Raw genomic sequence first — 13,464 nt, 5'->3', positions numbered from 1 at the left:
CTAAATACCCTAAACTGCATAGAGCATGAATATGAATTTACTTCTTATAGTTATGGGAACAGAAAAGGACAAAATAAGGCAGACTAGGAGTCTGGGGAGGGTCAAGCTTTCTAGTTCATAAACAGAGACGTCTTACTCTCCTTGACTTGGTGGAAGGAGTGCTTGGAAGACTTACAAAGATGCTAATCCCATTCATTCTGCTCCCATGACCTAAAACATCTCCCAAAGGCCTCATCCTGCAATACTATCCCCCTGGGGTGGGGGTAGGGCGAGGATTGTAACAGGAATCTTGGGAAAATAAATGCAGGTCCATTTACTATAAATAATTCCCAGTCTACACTCTGAACAAAGTAAATGCCTTCGAAAGCAAGTGTCACACTGATAAGGATGACTGATAAGCCCATCACCTGATGCCAATCAGCTTTTATGGCACTAAATGCCACAAGTAAATTGATGTAACTAGAATTAATTTTAGTACTGAAAGGTCAGGGTGTCTTTCCCAAGTCAACCAGAAAAGTTATCACTTGGCAAACAGTTGCTGACAGAAGGCCAGGAGAGGCGCATTGTCAAGCAGGTGTTGTACACAGGGAGGCAGGTGTCTCTGGGGACAACAATGGACCAGCTTAGGAGGGTTGCCAAGCACATTCCCACAGAGTGAGCGGGCTGGGGGCAAATAAGCAGGTGTTGCAGGCATTGGGGAGAGGTGGGAGAGGTGGCTCAGTGGTTGAGAGCACTGACTGCTCTTAAAGGGGACCTGGGTCAATTTCTAGCACCTACATGACAGCTAACCTCCTGTAACTCCAGGGAATCTGATGCCCTCTTCTGGCCTCTACAGGGCACTGCATACATGCGGTGCACAGATACACAAGCAAACAAAATACCTGTGCATGTGAGAGTAAACAAATAAAAATATGTAAGAAATAAAAATAAAGAAAGCAGATAACACTGTTTCTGGAACAGAAGACAATCAGAAGGCTCACTCTTCCCAAACCTCAGCTCTACAGACTGAGGGGGATGGGGTAAGGAGTAGGAGCAGAAAGTATGGGCTGCTTGCCATAAACTGTACCTTAATCAAAACAACATATGGATAGTGGGGGATGCCAGCCTGGACACAGTCAAGACTGGAATTTGGTGTAAGGTAACAGACATAACCAATCTCTCACATACAGAAATATGGCCTGCCATCTCACCTACAATAGAAAGAACATCTAACGATGAAGAAAAAGCCACGGACTAAGAACTAGGAATAAATATTTACAACCTGAAGAAGCATTTATGCAAAACCACTGCTAGCATACTCAGTGAAAGTCTGCACGCTCCTACCTAAAATCAGGTGCAGGACAAGGTCGTCTACTTTTGCCATTGCTGCTAAATAGTGTACTAGAGGTTCTTGCTAGGAAGGTTGGGTAAGAAAACAAAATGCGCTCAGATTGGAACAGAAAGAGCAAAACTATGGAATACAGAGGATGTTCTTCAGCATTCTACCAAAATTATCATTATCATAGCTAGTATATTACTCCAGTGAAGATGAAGGGGATCAACCTACAGGAGCAATAATGCCACCATGTTTTGGCAACAATCAGTCTCAAAATTAATCTGACAACAAAATTCACACATAAAGCACCAAAACGAATCAAGTACTTCAGGAATAAATTTAACCAAAGAAGGGCCTGTAAGACTCCCCAGCAGGTAAGGATGTTTGCTACTAAACTTGAAGACCGGAGCTTAATCTCCAGGACTCACATGGTAGAGAACTGACTCTTGCAAGCTGTCCTTTGACCTTGACACACATGCAAAAACCCCTAACAACAGTTTAAGATTTAACCCCTCAAGGGCAAATGGCTCAGAGGATAAGAGCCCTTGCTGTTCTTGCACAGGACCCAGGTTCAGTTCTTAGTGCCTTAGTCAGGCACCTCTCAACTAACGCCTGGGAGTTCAGTTCCAGGGGGTCTGATGCCCTCTTCTTGTCTCCATGGGTGGCTGAACGCATATGCGGCACATACGAACAAACAGGCACATAGATACATATAAAACAAGACACTTAGCAATAAAGATGATAGCACACTGCTGAGAAGTGAAAAGGGCTCCAAAATAATGGGGATGCAAAGAACCTCAGCCAGGCAATCTCAAAACAGAAGAGCAGAGCTGAAGACTCATTCTGATCTTAAATCTCACTGCAAAGCTACAGAAACAAGGAAGCATGGCAGTGGCATTAAGATAGACACACTAACAGATGCAATATAAATGAGTTCAGAAAGAAATATTTACAAGTAATTGCTTTTAGATCTAGTGTTGAGGACATTCAATTGAAAAGATCAATATTCTCAGCACCTGGTGCTGGGAAAAAAACACACACATATATATATCCAAGAGTCAATTTTGATCCTCATCTTACATCACAAATGAAAGTTAACCCAATGGATCCAATACCTAAATTCATAGCTAAACCAATAAAATGGCTAATTGTGACAATAAGTATAAGTGACAAAAACAGTTGGCAAATTGGACTTTATCTAAATTTAAACTTTGCCAAATGACAAGAAAATAGAAAAATATTCCATGAACTGGAGAAAAGATTTATAAATTACTTACATGATGTAATGATGTTAATGGTCAGAATATATAAAAAATTCTTACAACTCACTAAAAAGACAAATACCATAGTAACTTGAACAGACATTTGTCAAAAAGACAGTGAATCCATCTATATTGCTGGTAGAAATATAAACTATGTCAACTTTGAAAAACAGCTTGATGTTCCTCAAAAACCACAGAGTATAACATGCAGAATTGCAGTATGTTTCTAACCTTAGTAATACACTAAAAAACTGAAAACACATGCTTACGAGGTGGGGGTGGAAAAGTCCACTGCAGCTTTACTTACACTACCCAAGAAGTGGAAACAACCTTAATTATCCGTTCTCTACTGAAAATGAATAAACAGAATATAGTATGTCCACACGACAGAATGTTCTTTGGCCATCAAAAAATAGGTAAGCCTTCAGAACACTATATAAAATCAAAGAAGCATGTTACAAAAGCCTTATTGTATAATATGACCTAGATGAAATGCACAAATTAGGCAAAGTCATAGAGACTAGAAGTGGGGGGAGGAAGTGGGACTGATCACTAATGACCACTAACAGATAACAGGATTTCTTGTAGGGTGACAGCAATATTCTGAACTAACTCTTAAAAGTTGTCCTCTGACTTTCACCAGAGTGCCACAACACCTGTACACACGCACGCACGCACACAATAAAGTAAAAAAAAAAAAAAAACCTGTCAACTTGATGGGATTTGGAATCACTATGGAAACACTACTCTGGGTGTGTCTGTGAGGTATTTCTAGGAAACTTTAACCGAAGAGACTCACCCTGAATGTGGGAGCACTACCCCATAAGTGAGCTGAGCACCAGGGTCCATCTCTCCATGCTTGTTGACTGTGCATGCAATGTGACAGATGCCTCAAGTTCCTGTCACCAACCTTTCCTGCCATGTCAGGTATTTTGTCACAGCAATGAGAAAAGCAATAGCCATTCTAAATTCAGTAGCTGCATTGATTTAGATATGAATCATTCTTTCAGAAGATCTTGTGTTGAAGGCTTTGTCCCAGCTGATGGGGCTACTGAGAGTTGGCTGGATCTTGAGGGTGCTAACTCCATCAATGGGCTAATCCACGGATGGGTTTACTGACCCCACTACTACAGTAGGAGGCACATGTCCCTGGAGCATGCCCCTGAAGGGCCTCTCTTCGATGCTTCTTCTTCCTTCTTTTTCTGTCTCCTGTCCTGCTCTACCAATTGCTCCACTCTTAACGTTCTGACTCACCACAAAAAGGTCTGGAAGCTACAGAGTCAAGTTCCCAAAATTGAAAGCTCGGAAACTCTGAGCTAAAGTAAACTCTTCCTCACATATGGTGCTTTTTACAGAGACAAAATGGATACACAATCATTCATAAAATAATGATGGTGTTTAAACAATTTACAGAGTAAGCCAGGCAGTGATGACACACACCTTTAATTCCAGCACTTGGGAGGCTGAGGCAGCTGGATCTCCGAGTTCAAGGCCAGCCTGGTCTACAGAGTGAGTTCCAGGACATCCAGGGCTATACAGAGAAACCCTGTCTTGAAAACAAAATAAAACAAAAAAACCACCCAACCACTTTCATGGACTAAGAATTACACAGCTGGAGCAGGCTGCAGAGACTAATTCAAACCAACTTTTTATGGATAAAGAGCCAAGAGTCTAGAAGTTGATACTTCTGAACTGTAGTGTAATTTTATCATTTGATTTCCATACATACTATTATATGGTTACTTTCGGCATTAAAAAATCATGAGTTTGAATTCCAGTTCTGCCTCTAATAACCTTGAAATGTAATTTAACATTAAATCTCAGCATTATTATCTGCTAAAGAGAGAAGGTTGGATTTAAGCACTAAAAATTTTTTTTTATCAATGAACTTAGCAAAGCCTTCGGTATTTTTCAATAAACCTTACTACTAGAACTATAACACCATTGACATTAGTGGACACTGAGTTTATGTTATAATCTATAAACAGGAACCATGCAATCTGTTTTTAGTAAAATCACCTTTGGGTTTTCCAGACCTTGGGGTCCCATGCAAAGGGAAAGTCAGATTATTTCATGATTAGAGATTTTTCTGTTTCTGGCCTGGGATGTCTTGGAATTGAAACTGTTATTATGAGTGGCTTATTTCTTTTTAGAATATATACCGGCTGCTATTCTCCCAATTACCTGCTTTCCTGTCCACAGTGGGAAGGGCTTCAGGATGGCCGGAGGAAAGAGTTTCACCCGTCCCACTTTGTCTGTGAGCCCTCGGTATACCAGCTCCATGTACTGTTCCCGGGTGAAAAAGCATCCCCGAGTGGTCATGTTTGCACCTGAAACCATGTGATCTTGAATCAATCCCGCCAATGGCTGGCCATCCTACAAATCAAAAAGAAAAGAAGAGTGATGACAAATTTCAAGTCAAACTCCTCAATTTCTGACCATCTGCTTGGAAGCCATTTTATCAAGAGCTTTCATATAACACCCAGTCTATCTATCCCTCCATGTTCTAATTTAGAAACAGACGACCTCACAAATAACACGAGCAGGAGTCACTACCGCCCTCAACTTCTGCCATCTGCCTACTGTCTTATGGCAAAGTATTTCAAACTCATCCGTTTCCACAAATCTTCCTTACTTAATCCCATCTGGTTCTAGTTACTCAGTAGATTTTTGGCATTTATGTATAAGTCTGGTTGGGTTGTTGTCGGCCATGTTCTTGTTTTTTGTAGTTTGGTTTTATGTTTTTGCATTTTTCACACATTTCTGCCCTTGTTCTTCTGTAAATCAGTCATCCATTTAACAAATATTTATTGAAAGCCTACTGTATGTCTAGGATTAGGTAGGTCATCAACCTGTTTCAGGAAAAGCCAGACAGTAAACAAATGCTGAGATGAACATACAACCACAAAGTTTTAAATGTCATAGAAGAAAAGCACAGAATGGGCCATAATACAGACTTGAGAGGGGTGGCCGGACTCTGTCTCTCTAAGAGCAGCAGTGCAGCTGAAGCCTTAGGGATGACTTGGGGTCAGCCCAGAGGACATTAAGAGCTCAGGGTTCTTTTTTTGGGGGGAGAGAGGAGGAGGTCTTTTTGAGACAGGGTCTCACTATGTACCTGGAATTCATTATGGTAGACCAGGCTGGCCTTGAATTTACAGAGAGTTGCCTGCCTCTGCCTCCCTGAGTGCTGTGACTGAAGGTATACACCACCATTGCTCTGGGCTGAGTGTTTCTGAGAGGACCACTAGAGGGTTTTGACGTATTTGACTATATTGCAAAAGAATGTCCTTTACAAGCGTGTCTTCAGAACACAGCATGTAGTTCAGGGTAAGTTCTCATAAAGGTATTACCTACCTAAGGCCAAAACATGGGATTTTATTAAAACCCTAGTTTCAGTGGGCACATCAATTTCATTTGACATTTTCCCTGTCTTTGTAATCTCTAGTCTCCTGGACCTTATCTGTCAGGTCTGTGTTCATGGCAACACAGGCAAACAGAAGTAAAAATAGCTACCCTCATTGACATTCTGTAAGTAGTTTCTGAAACTTTGTAATGTTTACAGGAATCTGAGAAAAAACTGAAACTAGAACTCAAAGAACGTTATCATCTGACTGTCATATTACAGTCATGCTTCATACCCAAGGGCTTGGGCCCTCACAACATAACTGTAGGAAGATCCAGAATGTGAACACATGTACTAATTCAAAGACTAAGAGGATTCTTGTTAAATGGTTTAAACACTATAACAATAGGTGCATAAAAACTCACAGTTATTAGAAATGGGCTTAAAAGTTGCCATAAATGTAAGGCAGGAGCAGAAGGAGCGGTTAGCCTTTTTTTTTATGAAGGCTTCGAGTTACTAACATAAATAAAAAATTAACTTCCCTAGTGACACTGGGTATATCAACTGCACTCCAGGGTGGGCCCCATGCCCAGGAGTAGCTGGCCAACACAAAACAGACTCCATGTATTTTTGTATGTGTGCTTTTGTTTCAATATATTTTGTATTATTGATCTCTCTTTTAGTTTTGGTTTTTATTCCTTTTTTAAAGAATATGATGAAAACATATTGTATGAAAAAAATTATATAAATTAAAAAAAAACTTACACATCTTAATCCAAAAAATCACCTTTTTTTTTTTTTTATTTGAGAAGAAATCCAAGACAGTACTATGCATTGATTTATCCCAGTCTCTGGGGGCAGATACTAAAGAATTTTCACTCTTTAGGGTACCTTATCTCTTTTTCTATCCAAATTTTTCCAGTACTAGAAAATCCCTTAAAGAGCTAAAATGCTTTCAATGCATTAATCATGGATTCTAGGGGGAAATGCTTATTAATTTGATTTCTGGGGGGGGGTCTACTTATAATTTTGAATTCCCTTAAAAAATCTGTATAGGGTTAGAAAGAACAATTCTGAATTAAAACTCCAGAAAACTGTCAGTTCTGCGACTGTTTAACATCCCAGCAAGATGATACTAAAATTATTATCTTTGGCCAGTATGCTTAGAGAATAGTATGCTTTATGTCTTGAATTTTCTAGTTAAATAGAAGTCAGGAAACTACATCTTAAGTTTTGTCAAGAACTTTCCACAAAGCTTTGGTCCTTAGTGAACACAGGAAACAAAAGGGGAGTATTGTTCAGATAAATCAAAAATTCCGTTGTTTTCTTTTAATTAAGAGAACACAAATGCTACTTAGTACACAGAACAGCCAGTAGTGAAAGGTTCTTTTTAACTTGACACTACAGTTAGGTAATGAAGAAAAAGTAGAAGAAATGAAACAATGAACAAAGGGAATCGTAAACAAAAGGAAGGGAAAAAAAAGACCAAACTACCTGGTCTATGAAGGCCTGGGCCCAAGGAAGAAAATGGCCAAAAGGGAGAAAAAGGGAGGAAACAAAGTCCTAGAGCAATGGGCTTCTGTTTAGACTATCAGTTCTCTGCCACCAAAGATGCTGTGTTTTTACAACTGTAAAATAAGGATTTCACTCTTGTATTTATACTAACGACTAAGTAAAACTGACCAACATCTTAACTTCTGACAAAATGAACTGACTGAAAGTGAAGAGAACTTGCAGGCCACCCCCAAGGCTAAGGGTACAGCTCAGTGGGGTGGGGACATGACTCAATGGCAGAGTGCTTGAGTAGCATGAGCAGGGTCTTAGGTTCGGTTCCTGGGGTTAAAAACAATTTAAAACACTTTTATCTGGGTTCTGCTTCTCTCCCGGAAGCATAAGCCTAACCTAAGACCCACAGCACACAGGCATGTGATGAGGTCCGTGTGGATTCAAACAGGCTGGTCTGTTTCAGGCTACATCATAAAAAGGAAGCTCCAGCTGCTCTGTGGACTCGCACATGCAAGTTCATTAGTCTGATGACTTCAGGGTACCCCAACTCCCCATGTATGCAATGACCACAGTCACTGCCACAAACTCCCTTGCTGCTTCCTGGTAGTGTCCCTTTGATGAAACAGGGCTCAAACAGTCCCTGGTGTCATGTTTTGCAGTAAGTCCCCACCTAGGCCCAAGCCCAGCCCTAGCCATCAAGTGACGCTAAGGACTCAGGGGTTTGAGTCTTGACCTCATCACTTACTGGTAACTATTTCTCTTGGTGTTTTTTCACCCGAAAAATGGCACCTATTTCTAAGGGCACCGTGAAGACTACATATGAAAATGCTTGTAAACGGCTGACCGAGGTGCGGGAGGTCCAGGGCCTGGAGTGCACGATGGCTGATGGCTTCGTATCACTACCATCTAACAGCTACTCCTGTTGTTATTATTATTTTTCACTACTGTTACTACATGAAAAGGTAAAGAGCGAATTGTCTTTCCTAATTTCCGAGTGGTCCAGTGGGATCAGAACTCCTTCTTAGCATCTGGACTTTCTGCTAACCAATGGCCTACTAATGTGGGCAGAAAAAGCAAAGTTAAGCACAAACGGGAACCACGCAAGCCACAGTGATACCCTAGGGCGACAGACTACTGATGGGGAGAAGATCTTAGGGACAGACAGTGCTGGGCAGCTTCTAGCATTCCCCGAGTCCATGCTTTCCCTCTCTGCAGCAGAGCCAAAACCACCAGGACCTGGGAGCGCCTTGTCCTCCTCCTAGTTAGGTGACCTTAGGCAAGTGCCATTCCTCAAGTGTAAAGTGAGACATTAGTAGTACTTAACCTCTGAGGACTGTGTACAGTGTGAAATAAGAAGCCTCCATAGTGCTTTACAGGCATGGGAAACACACTTGGTAAACGATGCCTGTGGTATCCATCGCTATTTCTAGTCTCTTCAGATCCCACCACATTCCAAGTGAATGCCATATGTCATTGGGAAGAAACCTGTGCACACTCTGAAAAGGCCTCAGTCCTTTGAGCGGGTGGGAGGAATGAAGTGAAGCCTGGAATATACTCAGCCCTTTCTTCCCAGTCAGTCATTCTTTGCTCTGTTCCTCCCACAGCACCCACTGACTCAGACCCCTGACACGTAAGTGAACACATCAGCCGGTCAGGGCAATAGGTCGGTATATCCCTCTGGTATATCCACTTGAACAACTCTGGCCACATGAAGTTGCCCATGAGAACAACCTGAGACGGAAATGAAAGGAATACAAAGAGATGTCTTCATGAGTTATAGGGGGAATCTCACCAGGACACCTAGGATTAAGCTGCTTCTTAAAATTTAGGCTTGGAGATGGGAAAATGAGGTCAATATAGCTGGAAAGAGAGGGAAGAAGGAAGAAAGACAACATCAAGGATATATGAAAAAGCCATCAGGAATCACTATGTTTTTATCTAAGATTACATATGACACATGTAAGTGTATATATATATAGATATACACATATACTTAAATAAAGTTATCCTATTTGAGCTAACAATGCTCTCCCATGAGCCATAGACTATTTAGCAAAAATCAGGCATGAAAAACTCCCTTTTGGCCGGGCGTTGGTGGCGCACGCCTTTAATCCCAGCACTCGGGAGGCAGAGGCAGGCGGATCTCTGTGAATTCGAGACCAGCCTGGACTACCAAGCAAGTTCCAGGACAGCCTCCAAAGCCACAGAGAAACCCTGTCTCAAAAAACCAAAAAAAAAAAAAAAACAAAAAAAAAACAAAAACTCCCTTTTGAGTTGTTGGTCAAGCGGGTCCAAGAGATGACCCCACAAATATAAGTTACTGCTGCTGCCCCTGACTACCTCCCAGAGGTTGAAGTCAAGTCCCCATTGCTGAGACATTATGCACTTCAGTCACAGGGCTTAGGGGATCCAAGTAGATCTGACCTGAAAGCCTCCTTCATGAGGGCTAGTTTTCATAGAAGGTGCTATGTAAGCTCGCAGGGGAGGGAATCAACCAGTAGTCCTACCCAGCTTTGATTCTTATGAACCCCAACAATGACCACCATAGCAAGGTATCTGTGAGGGTGCAATATCGGCACTTATGTCTTAGCAGTAACTTATAGTTGTCTAAATGAACTTACAACTTGCTCAAGAAAAAGGAAATCATGTCTTCTACTAGAAACTTAGCTAATTACCCGGGGCTAGTAAGGTTATAGGAGCAACTACTACTAACACTTGACTAAATTAGCTAATTCCTAACTGTATTCTAAATATTTATCCATATCCCCTCTCACCCTTCATAACAGAAAACTACAACTAGTCAAAATGAAGCAAACAGTTAACCTAGTACCTAGCCCCAACTGATATATCTGATATATCTGCGTGTGTGCGTGCGTGTGTATAAAAACAATGATAACTAAATAAAAAGAAGCCATAAATTTGAGGTGGGGTAGAGAAGAGGTTGGAGGGAGGAAGTAATGTGATATTTGAATAAAAAATCATAAAAATAAACAAGACCAAACAAACAGGGAAAACTGCCAAATGTAGGCTCCTCATAACTAAAGGATCAGTCTTCTGTGGGTCTTCATATTTTGCATGCTAAATGTTTACTAGACCCTAAGTTAGAGATTATAGACAAGTCTGGAACTAAATGCTGTCATTCAGGTACTGAATCTGGCTCTCTAGGATGGCTGCCCCAGGTTTTCTCCTAGTATTTTAAGTCACAACCAGACAAAAATGTTTCCTTGACTTTAAGCACAAAGCAGAAAAACACACTGTGAAGAACCTAGGACCTCCTGTTCCACACAATCCTGTCCTGGAGCAGTCCAACAGCCAAGACCCAGGCCCAGCATGCCAAGTCATGCTGGTGATGACCATGACATGGTCTCAAGGTCAGACTTACCTTGGGAACAAGATACTGCTGATCAGTGCAGGCCAGGACATAGGCTTCAGCTCGGCCCAACTCGCTCTGGGGGAAGTGGGCATTCATCTCGTCCCCATCAAAGTCAGCATTGTAGGCTTTGCAGTTGGCATAGTGAAGGCGTAGGACTTTTTCTTCAGGCAGAATGTGGGCACGGTGGGCCTGGATGGAGGGTCTGTGCAAGGTGGGCTGCCGATTCAGCAGGAGAATGTCCCCATTCTTCACATGCCGGCACACCTGGGGGCACAGAATGAAGAGCAGCTGAGTGCCAGTGGGAACTTTGGCAACATCACTGATCCTCCAAGGGCTTGCCACACTTGGCTTGGGTGAGCTCTGTATGGCTTGTGTGCCAGTCAACTAAATGAAAGGGGATTTCTGATCTAGAGAAAAGCTCTAGAAATTCTCCCCAGGACCCTTCGCTCTTGACCTTTCAAGGCTCAGATCCCATTTCTAGACTCAGAGGTGTAAGGAGCAGACATGGCCGGCCACAGTTCTCTGCAGCAAGCATCATCTTCTCAGGAATGCACATTTCTGCAGGGCCCTAGGTTCTTCTATGGGAGGTTAACAGAGAAACTGATAAAATTCCTCAAGACTGCATGCCTCAATGGATTTCAAAGAACTTGGCAGGCTTCTCAAATCCCCCCAAGGTCATACATGAATCCTACCATTTAGCAGTAATTAGCCTAACTACTCACAGAACATGGAAGACAAGGCTTGTGAGCCTTAGTTCAGTGACCCCTGCAAACTTTCTGTATTTCAAAACTTCAAAATAAGTATAAAAACTAAAAACTCATAATCTTTGGGGTAAACATCCTGAAAATATTCCCCACAACATTCAAAACATTTCCTTTTGGCCTTTCAGGAGGGAAAAAGCATCACGGTAAGCAAAAAGAATGTATGTTTATGCAGTCCCGTTTATGGCAGGAAGAAAGTAAAAATATCCCAACTGACTCACAGAAGTGGCAGTAAATCCTGGTGTGTGCACATTACAGAATGCTACTCAGTGACAAAAGACAATAAATTAAATCAATAATATTCTGAGTATGATGATGAAGGAAGTAATAATGCAAAGAAAACAAACAAACAAACAAACAAACAAACTCCCACTAGCATGTAAGGAGACAGAATACAATGACTGGAAATCAACCCAATTGTGTATAGGGCAGCTGCACATAAGAAAAGGTGTGCAGGTCCTCACTGCTGGCTTCTGGGACACGGATTCAAGAGGAAGGGTTGTGAGACACACCTTAACCACCACAGATCTTAGTATTGTTCTATTAGAATACATACCACTTCTGCAAAATATACTCTTTGTAAATAAGGTCTTGCTGTGTTGTCAAAGTTGGCCTTAAATTTATGGTCCTCCTGCTCTGCCTGCCAGAGATGACTCAATGGGTAAAGTCTACTAAGCCTGACGACGGCCTGACTTTGATCCCTGTGACCCACATAGTGGAAGGAGAGAACCAGCTCCTGAAAGTTGTCCTCTGATTCCACACACATGCCATGGCATGTGTGTCCCCTTACTTCCTCCCCAATAATAAATGTAGGAAAAAAGCAGGAAAAGCTGCACAAGTAATGTGCTCATTGAAGGGAGAAAACCAGAAGCAGAAGTAATTTTACCCTCCAAGACAGACAGCAATCAGACATCCCCCTTTCAAGCCCACTCTGTTATGCTCCTTGGACAGAACACCTCCTCCTCAAACCCAAAGAACACTTTTAAAAACAACTGTACAAAGACAAGGTGACCCAGAGGACATGGACCCTTGGTAATCATCAATCCCCCTCAGGTCGCACAGTTAAGAGGCAGGAAGAAACACGGCTAGTATCCTTCGGTTGCCCGTATGTCTGAGGGCACACTGGAAAACTGGCTACAGCAGGCCTGTACACTGGGCTTCAGACTGTGAAGAGATTTACCTCTCCCCGCCTTCCCACAGTCCTTGTCAGTGCTGCTCAAGCCCCCTCAGAGGAGCAGAAAGCACAGGGTCTGTGTTTTCACTTCCCAAGGAATTCCAACCTTCCTATGCCCACACCCGACTGCACCCTGTGTTTCCAAGGAGACCTGCACTCTGAGGATTCCCACAAGCATCTGCCCAAGGCACTGGCAGGCTTGGTGCGTCACACAGCCTGAGGTTTTCTTGCCTTAGTGTCTCAAGGGAAAAGCTAGCCAGATCTGTGGCCCAGGCCCAAACCCCAGGCTGGGCCTAGGATCTGAGTCTAGTGAATCCAGCTTAAGTAAATTCACTGCAGCTGGGAAGAGTAGGCCAGTCTGCCAGACACTGGCCAATCCAAACAGAAACCTGGAGCGCAGGGCACTCCACGTGCCAACCTAAACCAAGGTCTTTCCTTTCTCTTGTCACTAAATAAATACTGTGGTGAAAATTAGTGTGCCCCAGTGCCCGGGTCAGAGTTTGCAGGGGCAGGCATGGGGCCAGAGGCTGCTTAGGGTAGCTGCCAGGCAGACAAACAAGCCTACGCTATCCTGGCCACTTCCTTCTTGATGAGGCCCAGGGGAAAGGACAGAGGTTGCCTCTGTCACAGGGAAAATGACCTTTCTGACAGTCCTTCCTCCCTCACCTGACCTTTAAGTTGATCCTTAGTCTCCTACCAGTCACCTCTCCCAGGCCTTCTGTCCTGTCCT

At 42.6% G+C, this 13,464-nt stretch overlaps 1 protein-coding gene across 1 annotated transcript in view; it reads right to left on the bottom strand.

The window, feature by feature from the left end:
- The window catches only part of Polr1a (RNA polymerase I subunit A), a 60,438-nt gene that overhangs the window by 25,196 nt on the left and 21,778 nt on the right, over window positions 1–13,464 (bottom strand). Inside the window, exons 13-14 of the mRNA XM_040737896.1 lie at window positions 10,809–11,063; window positions 4,762–4,953 (exon numbers count right to left, since the gene is read on the bottom strand). Coding sequence (XP_040593830.1) covers window positions 4,762–4,953; window positions 10,809–11,063 — 447 coding nt within the window. The remainder of the gene's footprint in view (window positions 1–4,761; window positions 4,954–10,808; window positions 11,064–13,464) is intronic.

The sequence above is a fragment of the Mesocricetus auratus genome, unplaced genomic scaffold, assembly GCF_017639785.1.
Source record: "Mesocricetus auratus isolate SY011 unplaced genomic scaffold, BCM_Maur_2.0 Super-Scaffold_100676, whole genome shotgun sequence".
NCBI classification, from domain to species: domain Eukaryota; kingdom Metazoa; phylum Chordata; class Mammalia; order Rodentia; family Cricetidae; genus Mesocricetus; species Mesocricetus auratus.
This window is presented reverse-complemented; position numbering and strand designations above follow the sequence as displayed.